General features: G+C 35.6%; 2 protein-coding genes across 2 annotated transcripts; both read left to right on the top strand.

Moving 5' to 3' along the window:
• The first annotated feature begins 1,351 nt into the window (after positions 1-1,351).
• Positions 1,352-22,542, top strand: LOC106083886 (uncharacterized). The gene is made up of 14 exons (XM_059367072.1): positions 1,352-1,713; positions 1,778-1,915; positions 1,976-3,288; positions 6,554-6,594; positions 9,285-9,480; positions 11,065-11,599; positions 13,146-13,280; positions 13,356-14,399; positions 14,767-14,773; positions 16,620-16,682; positions 16,750-17,123; positions 18,006-18,107; positions 20,269-20,403; positions 20,518-22,542. The coding sequence occupies exons 1-14, from the start codon at positions 1,399-1,401 to the stop codon at positions 21,829-21,831; spliced, it is 5,712 nt and encodes a 1,903-aa protein (XP_059223055.1). The 5' UTR covers positions 1,352-1,398; the 3' UTR covers positions 21,832-22,542.
• On the top strand, positions 10,979-14,763 carry LOC106083857 (zinc finger protein 181). Its single transcript, XM_013247136.2, has 3 exons — positions 10,979-11,599; positions 13,146-13,280; positions 13,356-14,763. The coding sequence occupies exons 1-3, from the start codon at positions 11,072-11,074 to the stop codon at positions 14,667-14,669; spliced, it is 1,977 nt and encodes a 658-aa protein (XP_013102590.2). The 5' UTR covers positions 10,979-11,071; the 3' UTR covers positions 14,670-14,763.
• Positions 22,543-22,955: the final 413 nt, after the last annotated feature.

The raw sequence follows: 22,955 nt of genomic DNA on the forward strand, positions 1-22,955 counted from the left end.
CAGCTGATTTGCGGTAATTATGAGGTCGCTCTGAACTAAGACATAAGACCACTATATCCGTCAGAATAACTCGATAAAATTGTAAATATCGATTAATACAGACATAAGGTTGGTACCGAGGCGGATTTAAAAAGGTGGTCTCACGCGAACAGCTGTAACAACCGGTCAGGTTTGACGGTAATAAGATGTCAAATTTTTGTTTGCATTCTCTTTGTTGTTATATTCTTTCTCGCATATTCTCTGCTCATGTACGCTGTGTATGCACACACGCACATAAACTTCTTTTTGTGTGTTGGCAAAACGTCGATCAGCTTGATGACAACATGGCGGATTACACCATATGATTTGTGGTTATTGTAAAAATGAGACCACCTTTAATTGTTTGGAAAATATTGATGAAAAGTGTTCGTTTCGCCATAACTTGTTTTTTCGTCTAGGGAAAAACCTAATCTAATATCCACACTAAAAGTACGTTTACATTGGCAACTAAATCCGGATTTATGGCCTTTTCGAGATTTAAGTGCTAAATCCTGTTTTTTGCAGATTTTACCATTCGAAAATAAATCCCATTTTCGCAGGATTTATTTTTAAATCCGAAATAAATCCAATTTCATGGCTGAATAATCGATAAAAATAATGATGAGAGACAAGTTTAGATGATGGGAGACCAGCTGCCAGCTGAGCTTCTCGTTATGACTATGGACACCCATGGCAGGCGGTTGTACGTACCGGATCGATCCGATGGAGTCCTGTATCGGCATTGGCTGCCGCCTTAGTGTACAACACACTGCTACAACAACAACAATCAGTTTTTAACTTTGACGACTAAAAACACTACTTACTTGTGGCCATGGCGAAACAATTAAAAGTGGTCTCATTTGTACAACAAACACAAATCATATGGTGCAATCCGCCATGTTGTCATCAAACTGATCGACCTTGTGCCATCACACACAAAGAAATTTGTGAGCGTAGGAGTATACATGTGCGTACATGAGCAGAGAATAGGCGAGAAAGAAGATAACAAAAAAGAGAATACAAACAAAAATCTGTCATCTTAATACCGTCAAACCTGGCCGGCTATTAACAACTGTTCGCGTGAGAACACCTTATTAAATCCGCCTCAAGCGTCAAAGATGAAAGTTTTTAAATTTTTCGAAAGACTTATGTGGGATTTCTGTGCAGAGTTGCATTTTTTCAACTCGACGCTCAAAAACAAAGCCCAACGCACTCATTCTGCTTCGGCCTTCAGAGTTGGTATTTTTTGCTATTACAATTATGACAAGTCTTATCGTGTAATAGCAGCTTTACATTGTATTTATCATTGCTGTTGAATAGCAAAGAAGAAGAAGAACCATAAACAAATAGACGCAGAAACCTTTCAGGAGCTCCTGAAATATGGACAGTTATATCGATTATATTAAGTGCGGAGAGGTCCTTATAGCGCCATCCTTGGATAAGAATGATCAGTATATCTTAAAGTGCATAGAATGTAATGAATGCTTTTCCGACATCTCGGAACATGTCGCCCATTGCATGGGCCATTACACACAGGGCACAGAATCCGAAGACAATCACTCTATACCTGATATAATTGATATGTTCGAGAATGATGAAGTCGAAGAGCATGAAATTGACTTAGTAAGTGGACAGGATGAATCTGTTACAATTAAGTATGAATATTTATCGGAGGCGGAGCTTGAGGAAGAAATGGTATGTAATGCTAGCATATTGGCATCACAAGCATAAATGTTGGTTAATATGTTATTTCTCTAAGGATCAGGTTTCATTCGTTGACATTGGGGAGTTGGTGCTGGATGAAAGTGATGACACACAAAACAAAAGCTTAACATTGGAAAGCGAAACTCAAAGGGATGAAACCAACTTTTCTGAAATGCCAGAGTCAGACGAAGAGGTATAAAAAATATTTCTTATTAATGCTTAGTAATGCTTACTAATTACAACATTCTTTTAGGCCATGGACGGTTCGGTAGATAGTAAGACATCTAGATACTTACGCGACTTTATGAACACCGAGATATATGTTAAGACAATCATACAAGCCTATAAAATGCAACCATTTCTATGGAACAGCAACAATCCTTCCGAAATCAGAGCAAAAGAGAGACCCAAGTGTTTGCAAAAAATTGCCGATGAAATGAAATCGAAATTAAATTTGTCCATGTCCCGAAAAGAAGTGGCAGCTGTTATTGCACGTCTCAGGCATGACTACAGAGAAAGACAAAAGCGTTTAGCCGACTGTGGCCCAGATGGCAAAACAAAGGTAGCGCGTTCAACAATACTAGAAAGTATGGATTTCTTAGAACCGTTTATGGAAAACAGATCCATCTATAATCTGGATCCATGCCTCCCTCCATTGACGACAGATGAAATTTTACAAATTCTTGATATTTATGAGCAATTACCAGTACTTTGGAATACTGATCTAATAGAGAATGTTTGCACCAACAAGCGGCTTGAATCGCTAACCCAAATGCAAAAACTTATGAAATCGGAACTGGGTTTAGCAGTTACTGTAAGCACACTGAAAAAATACACAAATTGCATTCATTTGTTTTTCTCAAGAGAAAAACGAAAACATTTGACGGGAGTGACTTCCAATGCGGAAAGCACTGAACTATACAGACAAATGAAATTTCTCTCTAATCATGTTGGTCCATTTAAATGCTTCCAGTGTCGGCGAGCTTTCCAAAATCCACTAAATCTTAAAGTACATTTGTCGGAACATAATGGTACAATGCCTCTAAAGTGTTCGCTATGTGACAAGGAATATAGAACAACCGATGCTTACATGGCCCATGCCAGGAGACACATGAACGATCTGAAAAACGAGTGCAAAGAATGTGGTAAGAAGTTCTCAAGACCCGCCGACCTAGAAATTCATCAGAGATGTCACACTGGAGCCAAGCCTTACTGTTGTGAAGTTTGTGGTGTCTCATTTCGTCACAGTCAAGCTTTTACAACCCACAAAAGACGTCATAAGAAACAATACATGCATCATTGTCCCGTCTGCCTAAAAGGATTTTATAAAAAAGACCAAATGAACAATCATGTAAAAACGCACACTGACATACGGGATATCAATTGTAAAATCTGCGGCAAAGGATTCAAGACAAAGAAAACAATGCGCCAACATCTTTTCACACACGAAGAAGGACGAAAACATCCCTGCGATCAATGTGGCAAAACATTCAAAAACAAGCTAGGATTAAGCCAACACATTAAAATACACCGCAAACATGATCTACTTGACATGGAACTGAGTTAAAATGAGATGAGTCTTTCATTCTTTCTAAATGGTAACACAATATAATCATAATGTTACATTTAGTGTATGTATTGTATATAAAAAATTTTAAATATGTAATGCATTAATGTATTCGAATGCAACACTTTATTTCACAAAAGATACAAAATTTATTTTAAATCTTATCCTTATTTGATTTTCTTTGAAGGTTTGAAAACATTTTTGGAAAAAATTTTCCTAGACAAAATTTCGTCGAAATTTTATTTTAGAAAATGTATACGCCAACATTTTTTAAAAATTGATTTTTATAGAAATTTTTGACAAATCTTGATTTCTGCGAATAATTTCGTAAAAGTTGGATTTCTATAGACATTTTTAGAAATCTGAAAACATAATTATATGCTGTTTGCAGTATCGGAAGTAGCTTCCCAATGAATAACGTTCTTGGAGACCGTCCGTCGCTCATAGCATCAGATAAAGTTAATCTTAAGCAAACGAGAATAGTTCTGGAATCCTCACTTTATTTTTTACGTACGGGAATAAAAAAAAAGTCATTCGGTGCCAAGTCAGGACTAAACGGCGCATGAATCATCAAATCCATGTTTTGAGTGCTCAAAAATGCAGTTGTTTGAGCCAATGAGTGAATGTCAGCATTGTCGTGATGAAGAGTGATCCATCTTCGGTTGGTTTTCCTGATTTATTGGAAGACAACTGGCAAACGAATGGTTGTGTACCACTTAGAATTGATTGTTCTGCGTTGGCGATCATTTGCTTGGAAGTGCTTCGTGCGCGAGCAAAAATAACAACAACACTGCTGTTTACTTTCGGGCTCATACGCGTAAATCCACGATTCATCACCTGTCACGATGTCATAGGCCTATTTTGAAGCACTGCTTTTGTATTTTTTTAACATTTATTTCGACTAATGGACACGAGCCTTTTTGAGCGATTGACAAATTTTGTGAACAAATTTTAACGATCAAATGTTCATGCAATATTGAATGTATGCTGGTCCCACTAGTGCCTAAGGATGTCTCAATCTCACGGTAGGTAACATGACGATCTTGCAATATCAGTTGGTGCACAGCATCAATGGTTTTTGGAACAACTGATTTTAAACGACATTCACGAATTCGTCTTGGATTGAACTACGACCTCGATTGAATTCACCATTTCATCGCCAAAAATTGAATTAAGTTTATCGATGCACTGTTGTTGAGTTAATGCACGTCGAATGTTGCAAAAATAATCGCAGGAAAATGTTTACGATTTAATTCCATTTTTGGGCGAGATGAATCTTTTAAGTTACTGTAAATAGCACAAGAACGTATAACCTATGGATATGTAAAATTAACAGTTGCATTAAATAAAATACGCCTGCATGTGTTACATTGTCTTCTATGCTTTTGACAAGTAGTAGTAGTATTTATTGAGTCTTTTCTTTTTCGATTACATTGGAATACTGGAATGTACTTATCGATAACAATATAATATACTAAGAACTATTGTTGTTTGGTTCTAATACACGATTATTTGTCTTATTTGCTACTTGCTTAACATGAAGTTGTGTATATGAATGAAAAATCATAACAAATGAATTTTGTAAATAGAAGACTTGCTCCCGGTCCTCGCTGTCTCTAACAGAGCTTGATTGTCTGTTAAATAATAAATAATCTTACAATTAAAAAAACATCTAAAACGAAATAACAATAAGTCTGTTAATCACTATATCGAACAGATCGGAATGGTTAAACCAAATAATAAATGTAGTAAAGTATCACAGATCGTGTGTATGAACTATCGAACGTTCAAATACATATATAAGGCAAGATATATCACATTTTCGTTTTGCTATTAGAATATATTGCAGGGTGAGTAAAATTGTAATAATAATAAATTCCTATGATTTAATAAATTAATATGTAAATATATATATACATCCTCATCCTCTATGAGAGCCTGATGTTGTTGTTTGGAAAAAAATTGGTGTGTTATTGCGGATTGATCCATTGTCGGTGGCTTCATTTATGATGGCAACAGGGGATAGATAAACAGAATCAGCCCAAGATGTATGTTCTTGCAATTCAAAGATTTCTTTAATCAATTCGTTATCATGAGTGGCCAACTTTTGCACAAATGTTTTCTGGAGCTTGAACGCGTAAGAACACAGGGGTTCAATTCCAGAATTGTCGTAGATGAAGTTATTAGAATATTTTTTTGTGCGATTTTGATAATTTTTGTTTATGCATCTGCGAAGAATTTTGCGCTCAAAAATTTCCAGTTCTTTGGCTACTGTCGGGGAGACAGTAAACCAGATGGGAAAGCCGTAGATAAGCACTGGTCTGATGGCCACCTTGTATAGCAACAACTTTGTGGATTGGGGTAAGTGTTTGTTGTTTAAAATGTAAGAAAATGCTCCTAGAATTCTTTTTGACTTCTTCAGAGTTGTCCGTGCGTGGGAGTTGAATTTCATCAGCTTGTCAAACGTGATGCCAAGATATTTGATGCTGGATTCAATTGGGATGTTAACGCCGTTGAGTATAAGTTCCAGAGATTTGCTTTGAGGAACCACGTATTTTGGGCATTTCCCAGATGCGTTTCTTATGCAGATTGCCTTTGATTTCCCTGCATTAATTTGTATGCCCCAAGTGTTATAGTAATTATTTATGATATTAAGGTGCTGCGCTGCTTTCCTGAGAGCAATTTCTGGTGAGGTGTCATGTGCATATATTAAACAATCATCGGCATATAAAATTGCTTGGGAATTTTGTGCAACATGGGGAAAGTCATGCAGGAAGTAATTAAAAAGATGCGGTGCCAACACACTTCCTTGTGGCACCCCACTACAAACGGAACCAGAATCGGATAAGGTACCCTGAATGTCAACACAAAATTTCCGATCTGTTAAAAAGCTTTTTATAGTTTTTACAAGATAAGGATCCACCTCCAAATCAATCAACTTATATAATATTCCTTTATGGCAAACTGAATCAAATGCCTTTGCAATGTCAAGGGAAATCGCTACAGTACATACTTGATTCCGTAAATTAGTGGTAATGTCGTTATGGAATTTTAACAATGCATGCTGCGTGGAGTGCGCTTTTCTGAATCCAAACTGGTAACTTGTTATTGGTTCAATAAGGAATCCATTTTCTATCTTCTGTTTCAGGACTTGCTCAAATATCTTCCCGATGTTAGACAATAAGGATATTGGACGAAAATCGGATGGGCTAATGGATTCGGTGTTTTTTTTTATTGGAAGTATTTTTGCTACCTTCCACTCAGCCGGAAAGTACCCATTATTTATGCAGTGATTAAATATGCAAGTAAGTAAATTCACGGTGGAATCAGGGAACTTTTTTACAACAAAGTTGGAGATTCCATCTAAGCCACTGGATTTTTTATTATTCATTAGCTTTATAATGGATTTAACTTTTGCAGGGTCGACGAAATGGAGGCTATCTGCATTCTGAAAGGCATTAAATTCAGCATCAAGTGTGAAAATAGAACGAGGGATGACATTTATGGTGTTTGATATTCTTGAGTGGAAATCTTCAATCGGACGTGGAGGCAAGCTTTCGCGGAAAGTATTTGAGTAAAACTCGTGGAACTGGTGAGCTATATCAGAGCTATTGGTAATTATATCGTTATTTCGGACAATTTGCTGGCAAAATGGAGACTTAGTTTTCCCTGTGATTTGATAAATTTTTTTAAAAGCGGATGGACTAGGTTTAATATCTTGCAGCCTTTTATTGAAGTAATCTGCTTGCTCAATGTTGATGCTTTCTTTTATAATTGTTTTAAGCAATTGTAACTGGTTAGATAAAAGCTTGTACTCACTAGATGTTCTATTGCCTTTCCGGTGGAATATCTTTTTAAGTTCCTTTTGCCAGAGGTGCTTGATTTTATATAGTTTTTTTGTTCTTTCTGAGAGAAGAAACTTATTGTCCTGGATTTGTATCCGTTTTGTGTGATTATCGTGAATAGTATTAAATGATGAGTTAAAATCCTTTATTAACGCGTCTATTTGTGTGTTTTCCAGGTTCATAATAGACGAGGGCATGATGCGGCAAGACGCTGAATCCATGTCTTGCTTAAAATTGCTCCAATTTGTATCCTTATATGATGTAAAGATGCGAGGGGTTCTCATAAGAAGCTCTGTTTGATCCATACGCAGGGACAATTTAATTGGAAAATGGTCTGAGAAGGATGACAAGGATGCAACTTCAAAATTTGGAAGAGTATCATTTAACAGGTGCGGACTGATGAGGAAATGGTCCAAGAATGAAGAACCGTTTGGAAATGATGGAGAAGAATCACAAATTCGGGTGACATCAAGCATGTTGTCTTCAAGCCATTTTCTCATTGTTTTACCATTCATATTTTCCAGTGTATCACCCCAGACAGGACTTTTTGAGTTTAGATCACCTCCAAGGATAAATCCATCAAAATTCCTACAAAGTTGAATGAGTTTTAATAAATCAGACTCAAACTTATGAGTCTGATAGTTACACTGGACGTAAATTGAACCAATTAGATATTTTCTGCGGACACTGTTGTCTAATAGCTCTATTTGAGCAAGGCAAGTATTTATTCCGACATCATTTAAGACAATTCGGTTGAATTGTATAGAATTTCTGACAACAATGCCAACCCCAATAGGCGAATTGTCATAAATAAAGTTGTATCCATTTAATTTAATTTTCCTGTTTCGTTTTAGATGGCATTCTTGAATAAATCCTATATCTATTTTGTCACGATGCAAGGTGTCCTTTAGCTCTATTTGTCGACTGACATCTACCAGTGACCTCACGTTGTATGTTAAAAATTTTATAACTCTATGGTTCATAATTACTTTTTACTTTATTAAGCAGGCGCAAAAATTCTATCTTGGCATCTGACTTTGTCATACTTGCATATTCAGAGAGAAATATGTGTATTTCTTGTTCCAGTGACAGTTCTTCTGGTTCCAGAAAAATAGAAGCTAATTTAAGGAATTGGTCAATTATTGGGGATTTACGTTGCATTGTATTTTCTTGTACAGAAGAACGCGGATGAAAAAGATTAGAAAATGTCTGGCCAGGAGTTCTCATCGACGACCCCACAGCCTGGTTGACATTGGCCCTTACCATAGACCTCTCTTCGATGGCCTTTGAAATCCTTTGCTGTCGGGCGACAGCATACTTTTTGTATGTTGGGCACCCCCGCCAATTAGCTGGATGACCCACCTCATTGCAATTATTGCAAAACGGATCTGAGGAGTCTTCTCTTTTGCGCAGACATTCACCTGGACCATGATTCTGGTCACATTTCACACATTTATACGCGGAATTACAATTCCGAGATATGTGCCCCCAGCGTTGACACCTATGACATTGTATGTCGGATTCCTTCTTTTTCGGCTTCTCCCAAGAAACCACTTGATTCTGTATGCCCCTGATATCAGATATATCAGTAAGCTTCTTACCGGGTAATAGCGAAACTAAAAAAAGACCAGTGTCAGCATTCTTCTTTGTTTTGTATTTTGCTATATTTGCAACTGTGTTCGGTACTTTCTCCTCCAATTCAGCTTTTACATCGCTGATTTCGGTGCTTGAGGTAAGGCCTCGTAATACAAATGACGGTTGTTTCATCTCCTTTGGGGTAAATGAGTACGAATGTACACCTTTCTGACGTAAAATGGCCATCATTGATAAATGGACGGACGGGTCCATAAAGTAGATTTTACTTTTATTTTTATTAATATTTTTTACCTTAAAAGCAGATGTCCCAATTGTATCTCTTAAGGAGTCAACTAGAGCTTTGACATTCACATTAAAAAGGAATATTGGTGGGCACCATTTTAATTTTGGTGCATTGTCATTGTTGCTATTGTTGTTGTTGCCTTTGGCAGCCTGTGTGGCTTGAGTTGATGGAGCAGATACGGAGGCAAAATCAACCTGGGTAAGAACCCCAAGTATACCAAATTGATTGTCGTCCATCTGCTTGTGTTTTTTTAATCTTTCCCTTAATTCAGAGGACTCCAAGTCCTTCAAATCTACGGTGGTTTCGAGCCGTTGTCTCTTGGTGGCATTTATGCTTGTTGTCGCTGTTGCATTGTTGGTAAATATTGCAGTCGTTGCTTGCTGTGAAGTTGATGCCTCCTCCTCCACTGCATCAGAGTCCATCTCGTTGGGAGAAAAACCAGGCATCATATTTGCAAAACCTTGCAGGTGTGATGCCTGTTTTTTTTTGATGATTCGGTAAATAATTTATGAATTCTTAATTTTTTGTTTATGTTAAAAAAAAATATACGTCTGTTTAGATTCAGTGTTGCCTACTTTTTCTCTATGCTTTTGATGAGATTAATAAATATCCTTTTTGCGACCAAATTCACATTTTCATTCCAAAGGGTATGTTCAGTTTATCTTTGTTTATGTTCTTAATACAAGGTGTCTACCTAATTTAGAAATTAGAACGCTAAAATTTCATTCTACGACTGTCAATATCAAATGTGTAATTCACAACAGTGTTGCCATATATTTCGCCAAAAGCTTTCATAATGGGATCAATAAAGCATCTAAAACAACTAGGGGATGGTATTTTATTCTTCTTTTGAAATAGTCGCCGAAATTTGACAGTAATTATTTGTTTTTATTGGGTTGCCCAAAAAGTAATTGCGAATTTTTCATATAGTCGGCGTTGACGAATTTTTTCACAGCTTGTGACTCCGTAATTGCATTCTTTCTTCTGTCAGTTATCAGCTGTTACTTTTAGCTTGCTTTAAAAAAAAAGTGTAAAAAAGTATATTTGATTAAAGTTCATTCTAAGTTTAATTGAAAATGCATTTACTTTCTTTTAAAAAATCCGCAATTACTTTTTGGGCAACCCAATATTTTCATACCAAAGACGTTTTTATATTTTTTTCGCAATTAAATAAAATAACAAAAGGAAAATGAAAAAACTAACAACTGAAACCAATAAAACAAAAATGATGTTGCCGACAATGGTTTCAAGCGTTGCCACTAAAATTTCGATTTGCCATTTCCCTCACTATCAACAGAGTATACCTTTTTAGCCTATTTTCCGCCGTTTTTTTATGGAGTTTGACAGCATTCTGCCTGATAAGTTGAACAGAATAATCAGCTTAATGTAAACGATATTTTACCTAACTTTAATTCAATTTTAAAGAAATTTTGTATAAAGAACAATTTTTTTCATTATAAATGTACTTAAAGATTTGATTTTTTCCTCATTTGATTTCTATAGGAAATTTCATTGAAATATCATTTCTATAGATTTTTACATTTTTATTCGTCGAGTATTGATTTTTATGGAATATTTTGTCTTTATTTAATTTCTTAACATGTTATAAATTGCATTCTTTAGAAAATTTAATGAAAATTAAGTGAAATTTCAGTACAAAATTTAATCGAAGTCAATTTCTTAACCTTTAGAAGGATCTATCTCAAGATCATTGTCGATAGTTCCATTAAATCCCGTTTACACTGCTTTTTAAATCCGCATTTAATGGCTCGATCATCTGTTTTCCCTTTATAAAATCAGCTGACGAGAGCCTTAAATCCGGACTATTCCTATCCGTTTGCATTCGTTTAAAGAGATTCTTGGCAACACCGTTGTGAGTCACACATTTTATTTTGACAGTCTTTGAGTTCAACTTCTGCGTTTTAATGACTGAATTAGGTAGACACCAGGTGTAAAGAACATAAACAAAACTAAACTTAACATACCCTCTCGGGAGGAATTGTGAATTTGGCCGCAAAAAGGGCATTTTTATTCATCTTCTGAAATATAAGTAAAACTATGGAAGACGATTTAGACACTGTAAGCTACATTAGTTGTGGCGAGATCTTGGTAGCCCACTCTTTAAGTAACAAGGAGGAATATTTTCTAAAATGCAACAATTGCGATGAAGGATTTTCACTGTTAGAAGATTTCATTACGCATCATCAGTATTATCATAGCGATGTCAAATCTGAACTCGACGAAGATGATATGGGAAATATTCCCCAAATTGAGATTTACGATGGAGACATTATAAAGGTGGATAAAGAAGAGGATATAGTTCATGAAAAGGTAGAATATCTAGACGACCAAGACAGCGAGTTCGGCGAACAAGATGTGGATTATAAACCAGATGCCTGTCAGATTAAGGAACAATGCAAAGAGGAAGACATCGAGATTTGTGAAGATAATATAGGCGAAGTAAGTGATGATGAAAAGTTCGATTTCGAACACAGTGAATATCAAGATGATGTCCACAAAGAAAGCGATGAAGAAAAAAATGAACCACAGGAGGACGACATTGATACTGCCGCTGATGACGATGAGGTAAGAATATTTAATGTATTGATTTTGGCGCGTTGATTTCATTGCAGTGCTTCAGACTGTACTAGAGAAAAATTTATCCAATATAACGTAAAAAATACGTTACAATTAAATTTGAAAAGTATGCCAACATTTCAAAGCTTGAGAAATCCCTTAGGGCCTATAGAAAATTGTTATTTACCTTTGGGGGCTTCACGTGTTCCCAAAATACATGGCAAAATGCGTCACAAGCTGATATTTTGCAAGTGTTTAGCATCGATGCTGATTTACCACAATCAAAACATAACAAAATTATTCAAAGCCATTTATGGCAGCGAGAATGCCATCAGTCGATATCGTCTGAAACCAGTCTTCCATAGTCACAGTGAGACATGCAAGACTAAACCCAAATTGGAAGCTATATACGTCTTGGGAAATCCTTTGATCCTTCAAATTACTAGTCCAGTACGTTAGAAAATTCAATGCAAGTTAGCACAACGTATACGTGAAGGCGATAAACTGTGAAAGAAACAGTCCTAATTAGATTTATGTAGATCATTAGAAAAGAAAAACTTAATATTTATGCAATAGCAATTTTAATTTTATATCCTTTTTTTGCCTTAGGCCTGAGTTTTTTTTAATAATCTGCCTGTTAACGTCACAAAAATGTAAGTCGATTATATTTTACGTTACTTTTTATTATATATATATATATGTAAGACTGAGCTAAAATGCGTTAAATTTCATTGATGTCTCACATGCTGTAATGATAGGATCATTGTTATCTTGTTGTATGTGGAAACAAACAAAAATAAATCTAATTTCCTCCTACAAATCTCTACCTAACTACGTATATCATATTAACCCGTGGCAGCCGGTCGTACGTACCGTATTGACCCGATAAAGTCCTTTATCGGCAAGCGCTGCTGCCTCGGTATACAACACGCTGCTAAAACAAAAACATCCTATAGTCGAATCGGGCAGCTATGCCTGCTTTAGAGACATAATGACCTAAGTTCTCCGCCTATGTACGCTTCACCCATCCTGTGGCCTATTTTCTTCCTTATGTCTATGAAAGTGAAGTTTTTGTTGTTGTTGCCACATTTGTATAGAGAGGTAGTGATAAGCGATCAAGCTGGTTTCGGTCTATCGGACCTATCGTCACATAGGTTATGAAAACGTCCCAATAGCTCGCTTGCCATATCGAATATCACAAGCACTCAGTGTTTAACCAAGAGCCGTTGCCACCCGGCCTCCCACTGAGACTCTCGATACCGCAGATTGTTCGCGACTGTTGTTACAGCTATTCCGTGTACGGAGTTTTCCACTATCCGCAACTTTTGGTGCCCCCAGTTAGCTTTCAGTTTAGCTTCAAGTGATGACGACGAACACCACACAAATCAAAGCCCAGAGTTCCAACGCGTGTGGTGCGCATAGCCATCACGTGCCGGGCTTGGTTAATGATCATTGACCAAAGTGAACTATTGTTTTTCGGAGCCGTAACGTCAAGGGAATGCTAAATCCTTTGTCGAATATTTATTTATACACCCTACCTTTTTTCTATATGCAGGATCCATTAGACGAACCTATGCTGCATGATGGTGAAGATGACAAAGCCGATGATGGTCTTGATGATGGCGAAGATAACACAAGTCAAACTTACGCGCTCGATGACAACGCTGGATATTCGGATTCTGATGGAGAGGTAATAATCATAAAATGATTTCATATTTTTCCTGAAAATGGAATTTTCATTTTCCGCCTATCTCAATTATTACAGTTTGAACCACCTGAAGATAGCAAATCAAGACAGTTTGTTAGCGAGTTTCTAAAATCGGAGCGAAACTTTATAGCATTTGTGGCTGCCTACAAAAACCAACCTCGTTTGTGGAATCATAAAATCTACTCCAAAAAATTTAAATCCAAAAAGGAACGCGATAGTTTTCTACAAAAAGTTGCCAATGAAATCAAAAGCCGTCTCAACATACATATGACATGCGACAATGTTTCTGGCATAATAAAGCGCATACGGCAAGATTATAGAGAAAAACTTAAACGCTCTAGACCAGAAGATCATGACCATAAAGCCCCAAGGACCACTAATTCAAGGCTTAGTTTCCTTGATCCATTCATTGATTACTATTCTATCGTTAAACTAGACACTCATCGCGGTTATTTGAAGAACGATCAAATTTTGGACATTCTTTGTATATATAAAAGATACCCCGCACTTTGGAACTCAACATTAATGGAATATGTTTGCACAAACAAAAGAACGGAAGCCTTGAAGCAAATGACTGAAGCCATACGAACGGAAGTTGGAATAGAAGTTAATGAAAGTGCTTTAAAGAAGTACCTTATGGGTGTGCACAGTCACTACTCCAAAGAAAAACAAAATCATATGCTTAAAAAGGGCGGCACGAAAAGTATATATTTTCCTCATATGAGATTTCTTCATGAACACGTAGGACCTTTTTGCTGTTCCAAGTGTGGGCGAAAACATAGGAACCCCTTACAATTCAAAGTTCATCAATATCACAATCACGGTGGACCCCCACCCTTGAAATGTGCGGAATGTAATAAAGAATATGAACAGTTGGAACCTTACGTTGCTCATATTAGAAGACATATGAATGACCTGAGTGATAAATGTAAGGTTTGCGGGAAAATGTTTATGAGAGCTGCAGATGTACGAATTCATATGCGTACTCACACCGGTGCTAAACCTTATTTCTGTGAAATATGTGGTTCTTCATTTACCATGCCCTCGTCTCTCAAGGAACATAAAAGACGCCACGACAAATTGTATAAAGTGTTTTGTGAGGTATGTTCCAGAGGTTTTTATAGCAATGACAAATTAGTTGCCCACATGGGCACACATTCCGATGAGCGAAATTTTGCTTGTAATACTTGTGGAAAGGCTTTCAAGACCAAGAAAACTCTGAGAGCTCATATACACACACACGAAGAGGGTCGAAACTATCCATGTCCACAGTGTGGTAAAATGTATAAGAATAGAATAGGCGTTTCTCAGCATCTGAGAACACACCGAAGCACAGCCATTACAAAATCCAATCCATTCTTAAGTAATTGAGTATAATTAAGCTATTATCTTAATAATATTCATTTACACAACACACATGTAAAATGTTTATTTGCTAATTAATTATGGTTTTATCTTATCTTAATAGTACGATAGTAAGTTGTATTAAGTAATTTGATCCGGAGTTTTTTTTTTACTATGAGTTAAACCAAGCACTATGCGTACATTCCCATATAAGAATTTTCATATAAAATATGTGGAATGTGGCCTCTGATTAATACAATGATTATTCTTTTGTCGAACTAAGTGCTATTAGCATCGTGTATATGATTAAAAAATTTATTTTATAGATTTGTTGTATAATAATAAATAAAAACTTGCAAAAATTATTAGTATGTGGTTTCAGAAAATTACTTTTTTCGAATAATAGATCGGGCCTAATTACCGCATACAGGTCGAGTGCGTTTACGTATCGAATGAAATTTCATCTTGTACTTAGTGGATGTTATACCACTTTAATACACATTTAATGTAATTCTTTTTTTTAAATAGTGATCGATTTAAACATTTGCGTTCTTAAATTTCAAAACTTCTCGTTCATCAAGAAACACTTAATTCATAATAGACAGATTTCGAAAGATTTTACTTGTATGTTTCTCCAGTACATACGATGCGAGACATGCAGCCAGCAGTCATACATTTGAGAACTCATACAAACATACTTTTGTCGCTGTTGTTGTTGTAGCCATATGTCTATGTGTGAAGTTGGCGATCCTCATCTAGCTCCTATAGATGAGCAAGCTCGTTCCGGTCCAAAGGACAGACCGTCTCAGGAACATTATGGTCATTGGTTATTTAGTGGCGCCAACAACTCGCCTTGTCATATCGAGCATCATAAGCACTCACTATTTATGCAAGAGCCAGCGCCACCTGACCTCTCACTGAGACTCTCCGCTCCATACCGCTGATTGCAGCTACTCCGTATCGAGCATTCCACTATCCGCAACCTGTGGACGCGCCCAGAAGCTCATAGCTAAGCTTGTCGTGATAACAATGAACACAACACAGTTCGGAGCTCAAAGTTCCAGCCTGTGTGATGTCCGCTGACCTTTAAATATCGACACGATTTAAGAGACCATAAAAATTTACATTACAAAAAGAAATCTAACAACCATTAATAAGTTTCAATAACTCATGGCACCCTTCAAATTTTGAAATGGAAGTACACCATGTTTATGGTGTGGTGCTCACAGCTATCCCGTGAAGGGGTCTTGGATCAGTAAAAAGTCATTGTTGGAGTTATGTTAGTGTTAGGCAAAACTTCTTCATTTTATGGGAGGGAGAGATAATGCAAATGAAAAATTTCAGAATTTATCCAGAAGGACCTGATCATGAATATGCAAATTTGCAAGCTAACATTCCATTAAGGGAGCTGTTCGATTCAAGGTTTTTAAGCAAATGATTATAGGGCTATATATTAAAAAAAAACTATTAAAAAATTTGAGCAAATTCCCGTGTTCGCTAAAGAAGGTTAAGTCACTTACCCAGCTGATGAAATATTGCAATTTTAGAGTTGTATCCAAATACACTCTTATTCCACAAATTTATAAATATAATTTTCCAAAAAACAATTAAAAAATTTGAGCAAATTCCAGTGTTCACTAAAGAAGGTTAAGTCACATTTTTAATAATGTATTCGTTTGTAATCACAAATCTATAATTTTTTTGAAGCTGCTGTACGGTACAATGCAAATAAAAACTAGAATGTCAAATTGTGCAGAAGTTTGACAGAAGAGTGGGCATTTCTACTTCCATCACCACAGGGTTGAATCGTTGAATTCGTTGTTGGTTGGCAAGTGACGCTACCTTGTTTAGTTGTACAATGGCAAATTCGGTTATTTAGATGAAGTACCAAAACACAGGTCAATGTTTGCTAATCTTTTTGTGGACTAATCTATAATTAAAAAATTTCAATCCCTATTCGCCGTCAACGTCTTGCAGTTCATTTACTTGAAAAGGCCTATTATCGAATGTACTTTCACGGAGAATGTAAACCACCTTTAAGTAAACATACCCCTTCAAATCATATTGTTTATATGAATTGAACATACCCCATTCTAATCATTGTTTATATTTACGAAAAATTGCAATACCATGGACTACAATTTGGAAACATTTACTATTTGTGGCGAAATATTAAAAAATAAAACAGAATATATTCTGAAATGTAACGATTGCGATGAAGACTTCATTCTCCTCGAGGATTTCATAATACATCATATTGATTTACACACACCACAAGATAAGAACGTTGAGAACCCTGGAGAAGATAATGAAGAGGACTATTTAGATGGGAGTGAATTTGTTTATTGTGAAAAGGACAATAGCTTACTAGAATTAAATAATGAGGATTCGATTGCAACTTCTCATAAAACAAATGAACAACAATATAGTGAAGATTTGTTTGAGGAAATAGAAGAAAGTACATGTGTGGAAGAAGAAAAGGTAAGGTTTTAAGACATCAGACATACAAATCTCGTCATTCTTTTATAACTCTTTGATCATATCTATTGTTCATTATGTAGCTAGAGACAAATAATGTGATTTCATAGCTGAACAAAGTAGTTCTGCCTTCAAAATTTCCAAAGATTTTTTAAAGACTTTCTGAGTTGGGCTTCTTTGTCAATGTCTCACCATCAAATGTTGACTTCTATACAAATCGGAATCCCCAAGCATTTCGTAGAAGAGCATAGATAGTATTAGTGTCATAGTGCTGCTGCTGCACCACCATAAATCTATTCTCATCCTACTCAGATTACTTTCTTATATTTGACTTTTTGCCCGAATCGCATAAACCGTAGTTTCTTTTGCTAGATAATAGATTTAAGCCTTATTTGTTTTACAGTAGTAACTCGATTTACGTCGTTGTTGGTTCCAAAAAATAGCACCTAAATCGAAATTGAAATAAGTCATTTATTAAAATATCAATTTTATTGGTTGAGTTTAACGATGTGTATATTTATTTGAGCGTCCCAAAACATAAAAATTATATATAATATATAAGAACAACCAATTTATTTATTATCCTTGAAGCCTCCACACCTAATATGGGGGATAAGTCTTTTAACCGAATAACGCTTCCCATAGTGGTTGATGTATGTTGTGATCTCCGGTTTTGTATGTATGTTGTGATCTCCGGTTTGGGATTCCCAGTACTTACAAAACAAATAAACAACAAGACCAACCAAAAAAGCACATCTAACGAATATGGCTTTGAAACAATTGAAACGACGTAATTCGAGATATTATTGTACTTATTTATTATATTTTTGTTAATTTATTAACAATTAAACGAAAAACTACTAGAATGATTTAAATCTTTTGCAGGACCAACTTTTAGAAACAAGGTCAATTATAGATGTTGCTGATAGCATTCCTGATGATAGAGAGGACGAGAATACCGACGATTTGGAATTTGTTGAAGAAGAGGTAAGTGCAAATTTTTCGTTCAAATCATTATATTACAATAATGAATACTAAATATGGCTCATGTAAAAACATATAAATATATAATAAATAGCCAATAAAATTTAGACATTTGTTTGCAGAAATTACTGCGAACTATGTTTGTCTTTTGTGAACTCCGTGAATAAGAGGATAGAATGTCCTCCTATGACACCTTACGTATAATTTCGAGTCCTGGAGGGAACATGCGCAATAAAAATTTTGTTCGTTGGCTATCTTCTTCCAATGCGGACGTTATTTGTGAGATATTGAGGCATTTGAAAAGAATGAGTGTAGATGAGTAAATTCGTTCCTGTCCAAAGCACCGATCGCCGCGGGAACGGGATGGCCATTGATTATTTAAAGGCGCCAATAACCCGCCATATGTCATATCGAGCATCATTGGCACTCAGTATTTATAGAAGAGCCGGTTCCACACGGCCCCTCACTGAGACGCTCCGCTCGATACCGCTGAGTGTTCGCTTCTGCCGTTGCCGCTACTCCGTATGCAAGCTGTAGGTGGTAGCTTGCAGCTAAGCTTCTTGTAACAGCAATATACACCACACAGATCGGACCTCATTGCTCCAGCCTGTGTGGTGCTCACAGCTATCCCGTGCCGGGAAAAGAATAGTATAGCAGCCATGTAAAAACTTCTCCCCGGAGAGTTGCCGCTCCGAGGCATGCCGTGCAGACTCGACTATAAAAAGGTGATCTCTTATTATTGAGCTCGAACTCGAATCGGACAGCAATGATTGATATGTGTGAAGTTTGCCCCCAGTTTTTTAATCCGTTAACGCCGAATGGAAAGAAAAATACGCAAGAAAACAGCTGTCTAAGAAAAATTCTAGCCCAAGTTAAAAAATGTATCCTAATGAAATTTGGATTGGCGTAAAGTGGACGAATGAAGCAAATTAAAAAAAGAATATACCGTCATATAAGGTCATGTTTTGGGGGAAAATTGGCCTGCCAAAAGTCGGTAATTTTAAAAAGCTCAAAAAATCAAACAAAAATTTTTCTGAAAATTCTTAATAGTAAAATTTCTGGAAAGCGTTTTAGTGTCTAATTGCATTTGATGTTTTTTTTTAATAAAAATAAATTTATAGCGATAAGCCTACTACTTTTGACAGCAGGTGCGATTTTATTCAAAGTCATTAGAATTAAATTTTCTTCGCTAAATTGTTATAAAATGTAAAAATAGTTTTTTGTTGTAAACCATAGTGGCAAAGGTTATTAAAAGATTTTTTTTTAATTTTTTAATTTTTTTAAATTTAAATGTTTTTTTAAAATTTAAATTTTTTATTTTATTTTATTTTTTTTTTTTTAATTTAAAAAATTAAAAAAAATTAATTAAATTTAAAAAATTACTACTTCAATATAAAAATGCAAATTTTGCCCATGAACAAACTTCTCACATATCAATGAGTGGAGTCCGATTCAAGTTTAAACTCAATGATAAGGGGCGTGCCACAGTGCGACACCTCTTTGGAGAGATGTTTTACCTCACAAATGTTGCCAGGATTAGGAGGGGAAAACCGCCGCTGAAAATTTTTTCTGATGGTCTTGCCAGGATTTGAACCCAGGCGTTCAGCGTTAAGGCGGACATACTAACCTCTACGCTGCGGTGGCCTTTGCTACTTCAATATACATGCTTTAAATAATGAAAATACGAAATTTTATCAAAATCGGACAAGGGAATCGAGGGTCAGGCGTTAATGGGTTAATAAAATAGTCTTGGCAAATTTGTTAATTGCAATATGTGCCGTGGTTGTAGTTGTAGTTGTACATTGAGGCGGCAGCCCTTGTCGATGAAAGGACTTCATAGGGTCAATCTGATACATACAACCGGCTACCATGGGATTGTCAATATATGTCTTTTGTCGATATTTCAATATTGGCACCAATTTATGGACATTCGAGTATTTCAGATCATTTGCGAGCTACTTTCGTGAGCTTGGTTCCAGTTTTTATTCTTGTTATATATAGATTGGCTAGTTGCTTTTGTTGGATAAAAAATTAATACATTGAACGTTTGGTTAATGGTATTCAATTGAAGTTTTGGTTTTCCCAGCATAGGTCCGATAGTCTGCAGTGCGCTGAATCCTTTACCAGATATTTATAGAAATTTTCTATCTCTTTCTTTGAGCAGGATCCACTAGAGGAACCAATGGTAGGTGATGCTGATGATGACAAAGCGGATGATGAATATGATGACGGCGATGATAACTCAAGTCAAAACTACGAGCCTGACGACAACGCTGAGAATTCGGACTCTGATGTAGAGGTATTAAACATAGATTATTACATGTATTTTCTGAAAATTAAATTTTCCATTTTCCGATTATCTTAAAAATGGTTATTATATGGTTTCCCCATTTTTTGTTATAAATTATTACAGTTTGAAGCCACTGTAGATAGAAAATCAAGGCAGTTTGTAAACAATTTTCTTAAGATAGAGCGAAACTTCATAGCATTTGTGGCTGCCTACAAAAATCAGCCTCGTTTGTGGAATCTTGAAGCATATCCAAAATTTAAATCAAAAACAGAACGCGATAGTTTCTTGCAAAAAGTGGCCAATGAAATCAAAAGCCACCTAAACATACATATGACATGCGACAATGTTTCTGACGTAATAGAGCGCATAAGGCATGATTATAAAGCAGAACTTAAATGCTCTAGACCTCATGAAAGTAATGAACGTAATGGAGCTCCAAGCTCTACTACTTCAAGGCTTAGTTTCCTTGATCCATTCCTAGACAACAATTCTATGGTTAAACTAGACACACAACGTGGAAACTTGAAGAAGGATCAAATTTTGGACATCCTGCGTATATATAAAAGATTTCCCTCTCTTTGGGACACATCATTAATGGAATATGTGTGCACAAACAAAAGAACCGAAGCCTTGAAAGAAATGACTGAAGCTGTACGAACGGAAGTTGGCTTGAACCTTGATGAAGATGCTTTAAAAAATTATCTTTTGGGTGTACACAATCACTTCTTCAAAGAAAAACAAAATCATATGTCCAAAAAAGGCAGCACGAAAAGTATATATTTTCCTCATATGAGTTTTCTTCATGATCATGTCGGACCTTTTTGCTGTTCCAAGTGTGGCCGAAAACAAAGGAATCCCTTGCAATTCAAACTTCATAAATATCACAATCATGGAGCCTCACCCTTAAAATGTCCCGAATGCAAAAAAGAATATGAAAAGTTAGAGCCTTATATTGCTCATATTAGAAGACATATGAATGATATGAGTGATAAGTGTAAGTTATGCGGAAAAATGTTCATAAGAGCTGCAGATCTAAGAATTCACATGCGCAGCCACACCGGCGCCAAACCTTACATTTGTGAAATATGTGGTTCTTCATTTACCATGCCAAATTCTCTTAAATTGCATAGAATGCGCCATGAAAATATAAAAAATGTATTTTGTGAGATCTGCTCCAAAGGATTTTCTACCAGTACAAGATTAGCAGCTCACATGGTCACACATTCCGATGAACGAAATTTTGCTTGTAAAACCTGTGGAAAGGCTTACAAGAGCAAGAAAACCTTGCAGGCTCATATACACACACACGAAGAGGGTCGAAACTACCCATGTCCACAGTGTGGCAAAATGTATAAGAATCGAATAGGGGTATTACAGCATCTAAGGACACACCGCAGCACTGGTGTAACAAAATCGAATCCATTTATAAAGCAATGAATATAATTTATAGAATACAAATGTTTCTTTATTTGCTTATTATGGTTTTGTGTTTCTTCATGTCATTATGAGCTAAAACAAGCACTAAGCGTACATTTCCATATAATAACTTTCATATGTATTGTAAATAGGGCCTCTGATTGATACATTGTTTATTCTTTTAACCAAATAAATACTATAAGCAACAAGTTTACGATTTAAGCATGGTACTCTGTTCTTTTAAGCAGGGCTTTCTTTCCAACTTTCGGAATAGTTGTGAACAACTTCAACAATATATCGTAATTTAATTAAACTTATTTAAAACAATGTCATCATACTACACTAGGATAAATTGTGTCTTATTGTTTTTTTTTAATACTTTGACTAAAAAAAGCCTTTACATTTTTCACACACTTTTCATTTCTAATTTTTTTCTATGGAGTTGACAGTTGTTCACGTGAAACGATGAATAGAATACCAGCCCTTAAGCTTATTTTTTTACATAAGAAACGAGTATTTTTATTTTAAACATTTTTCATCTTCATCTTTTTTGAGTTTGACAGTTTATGTGAAAACACGAAGAGTACCAATCTTAATACATTAACTTTATTGATTTGTTGTATAGTAATGAATAAAAACTATCAAAAATTATGTGTGAGTGTAGAAAATAATTGGTTTATAGAAAATGAAACAGGAGTTTCTTTTATTTCAATAAAAAAAATAATATTGTAAGTCCTACGTTTGTTCGCCTTTTTCATCGGTATTCACAAAACTTAAAACCGTAGGTTTATTTGACAGATCTATAAAAGAAGTCTGCCAAATAACCCTATTTTAACACTACTTTAAGTTTTGTGAATATGGGCATTTGTGTTTAGGATGGGATGTTAAGATGTAATGTTTTTATTTATTTAAATAGACCTACTCCCCTGATGATGTTACCAAAAAAGTGATAAAACCTTTGAATAAAAAAGCTATAATTCTATATGCTTTATTAGCAGTCATTAAGCTTAATACAATCAAATAAAAATTGTGGTATTTGTATAAAAAACTTACCCTTAAAGAGGTTTCGTCCTGCGGCACACCGTTCGAGATTGATTTTTAATAAGGAGAAGTGATAACTATTTTCATATAATAGATTTTTAAGC

This window comes from Stomoxys calcitrans, chromosome 4, assembly GCF_963082655.1.
Source record: "Stomoxys calcitrans chromosome 4, idStoCalc2.1, whole genome shotgun sequence".
Classification (NCBI taxonomy): domain Eukaryota; kingdom Metazoa; phylum Arthropoda; class Insecta; order Diptera; family Muscidae; genus Stomoxys; species Stomoxys calcitrans.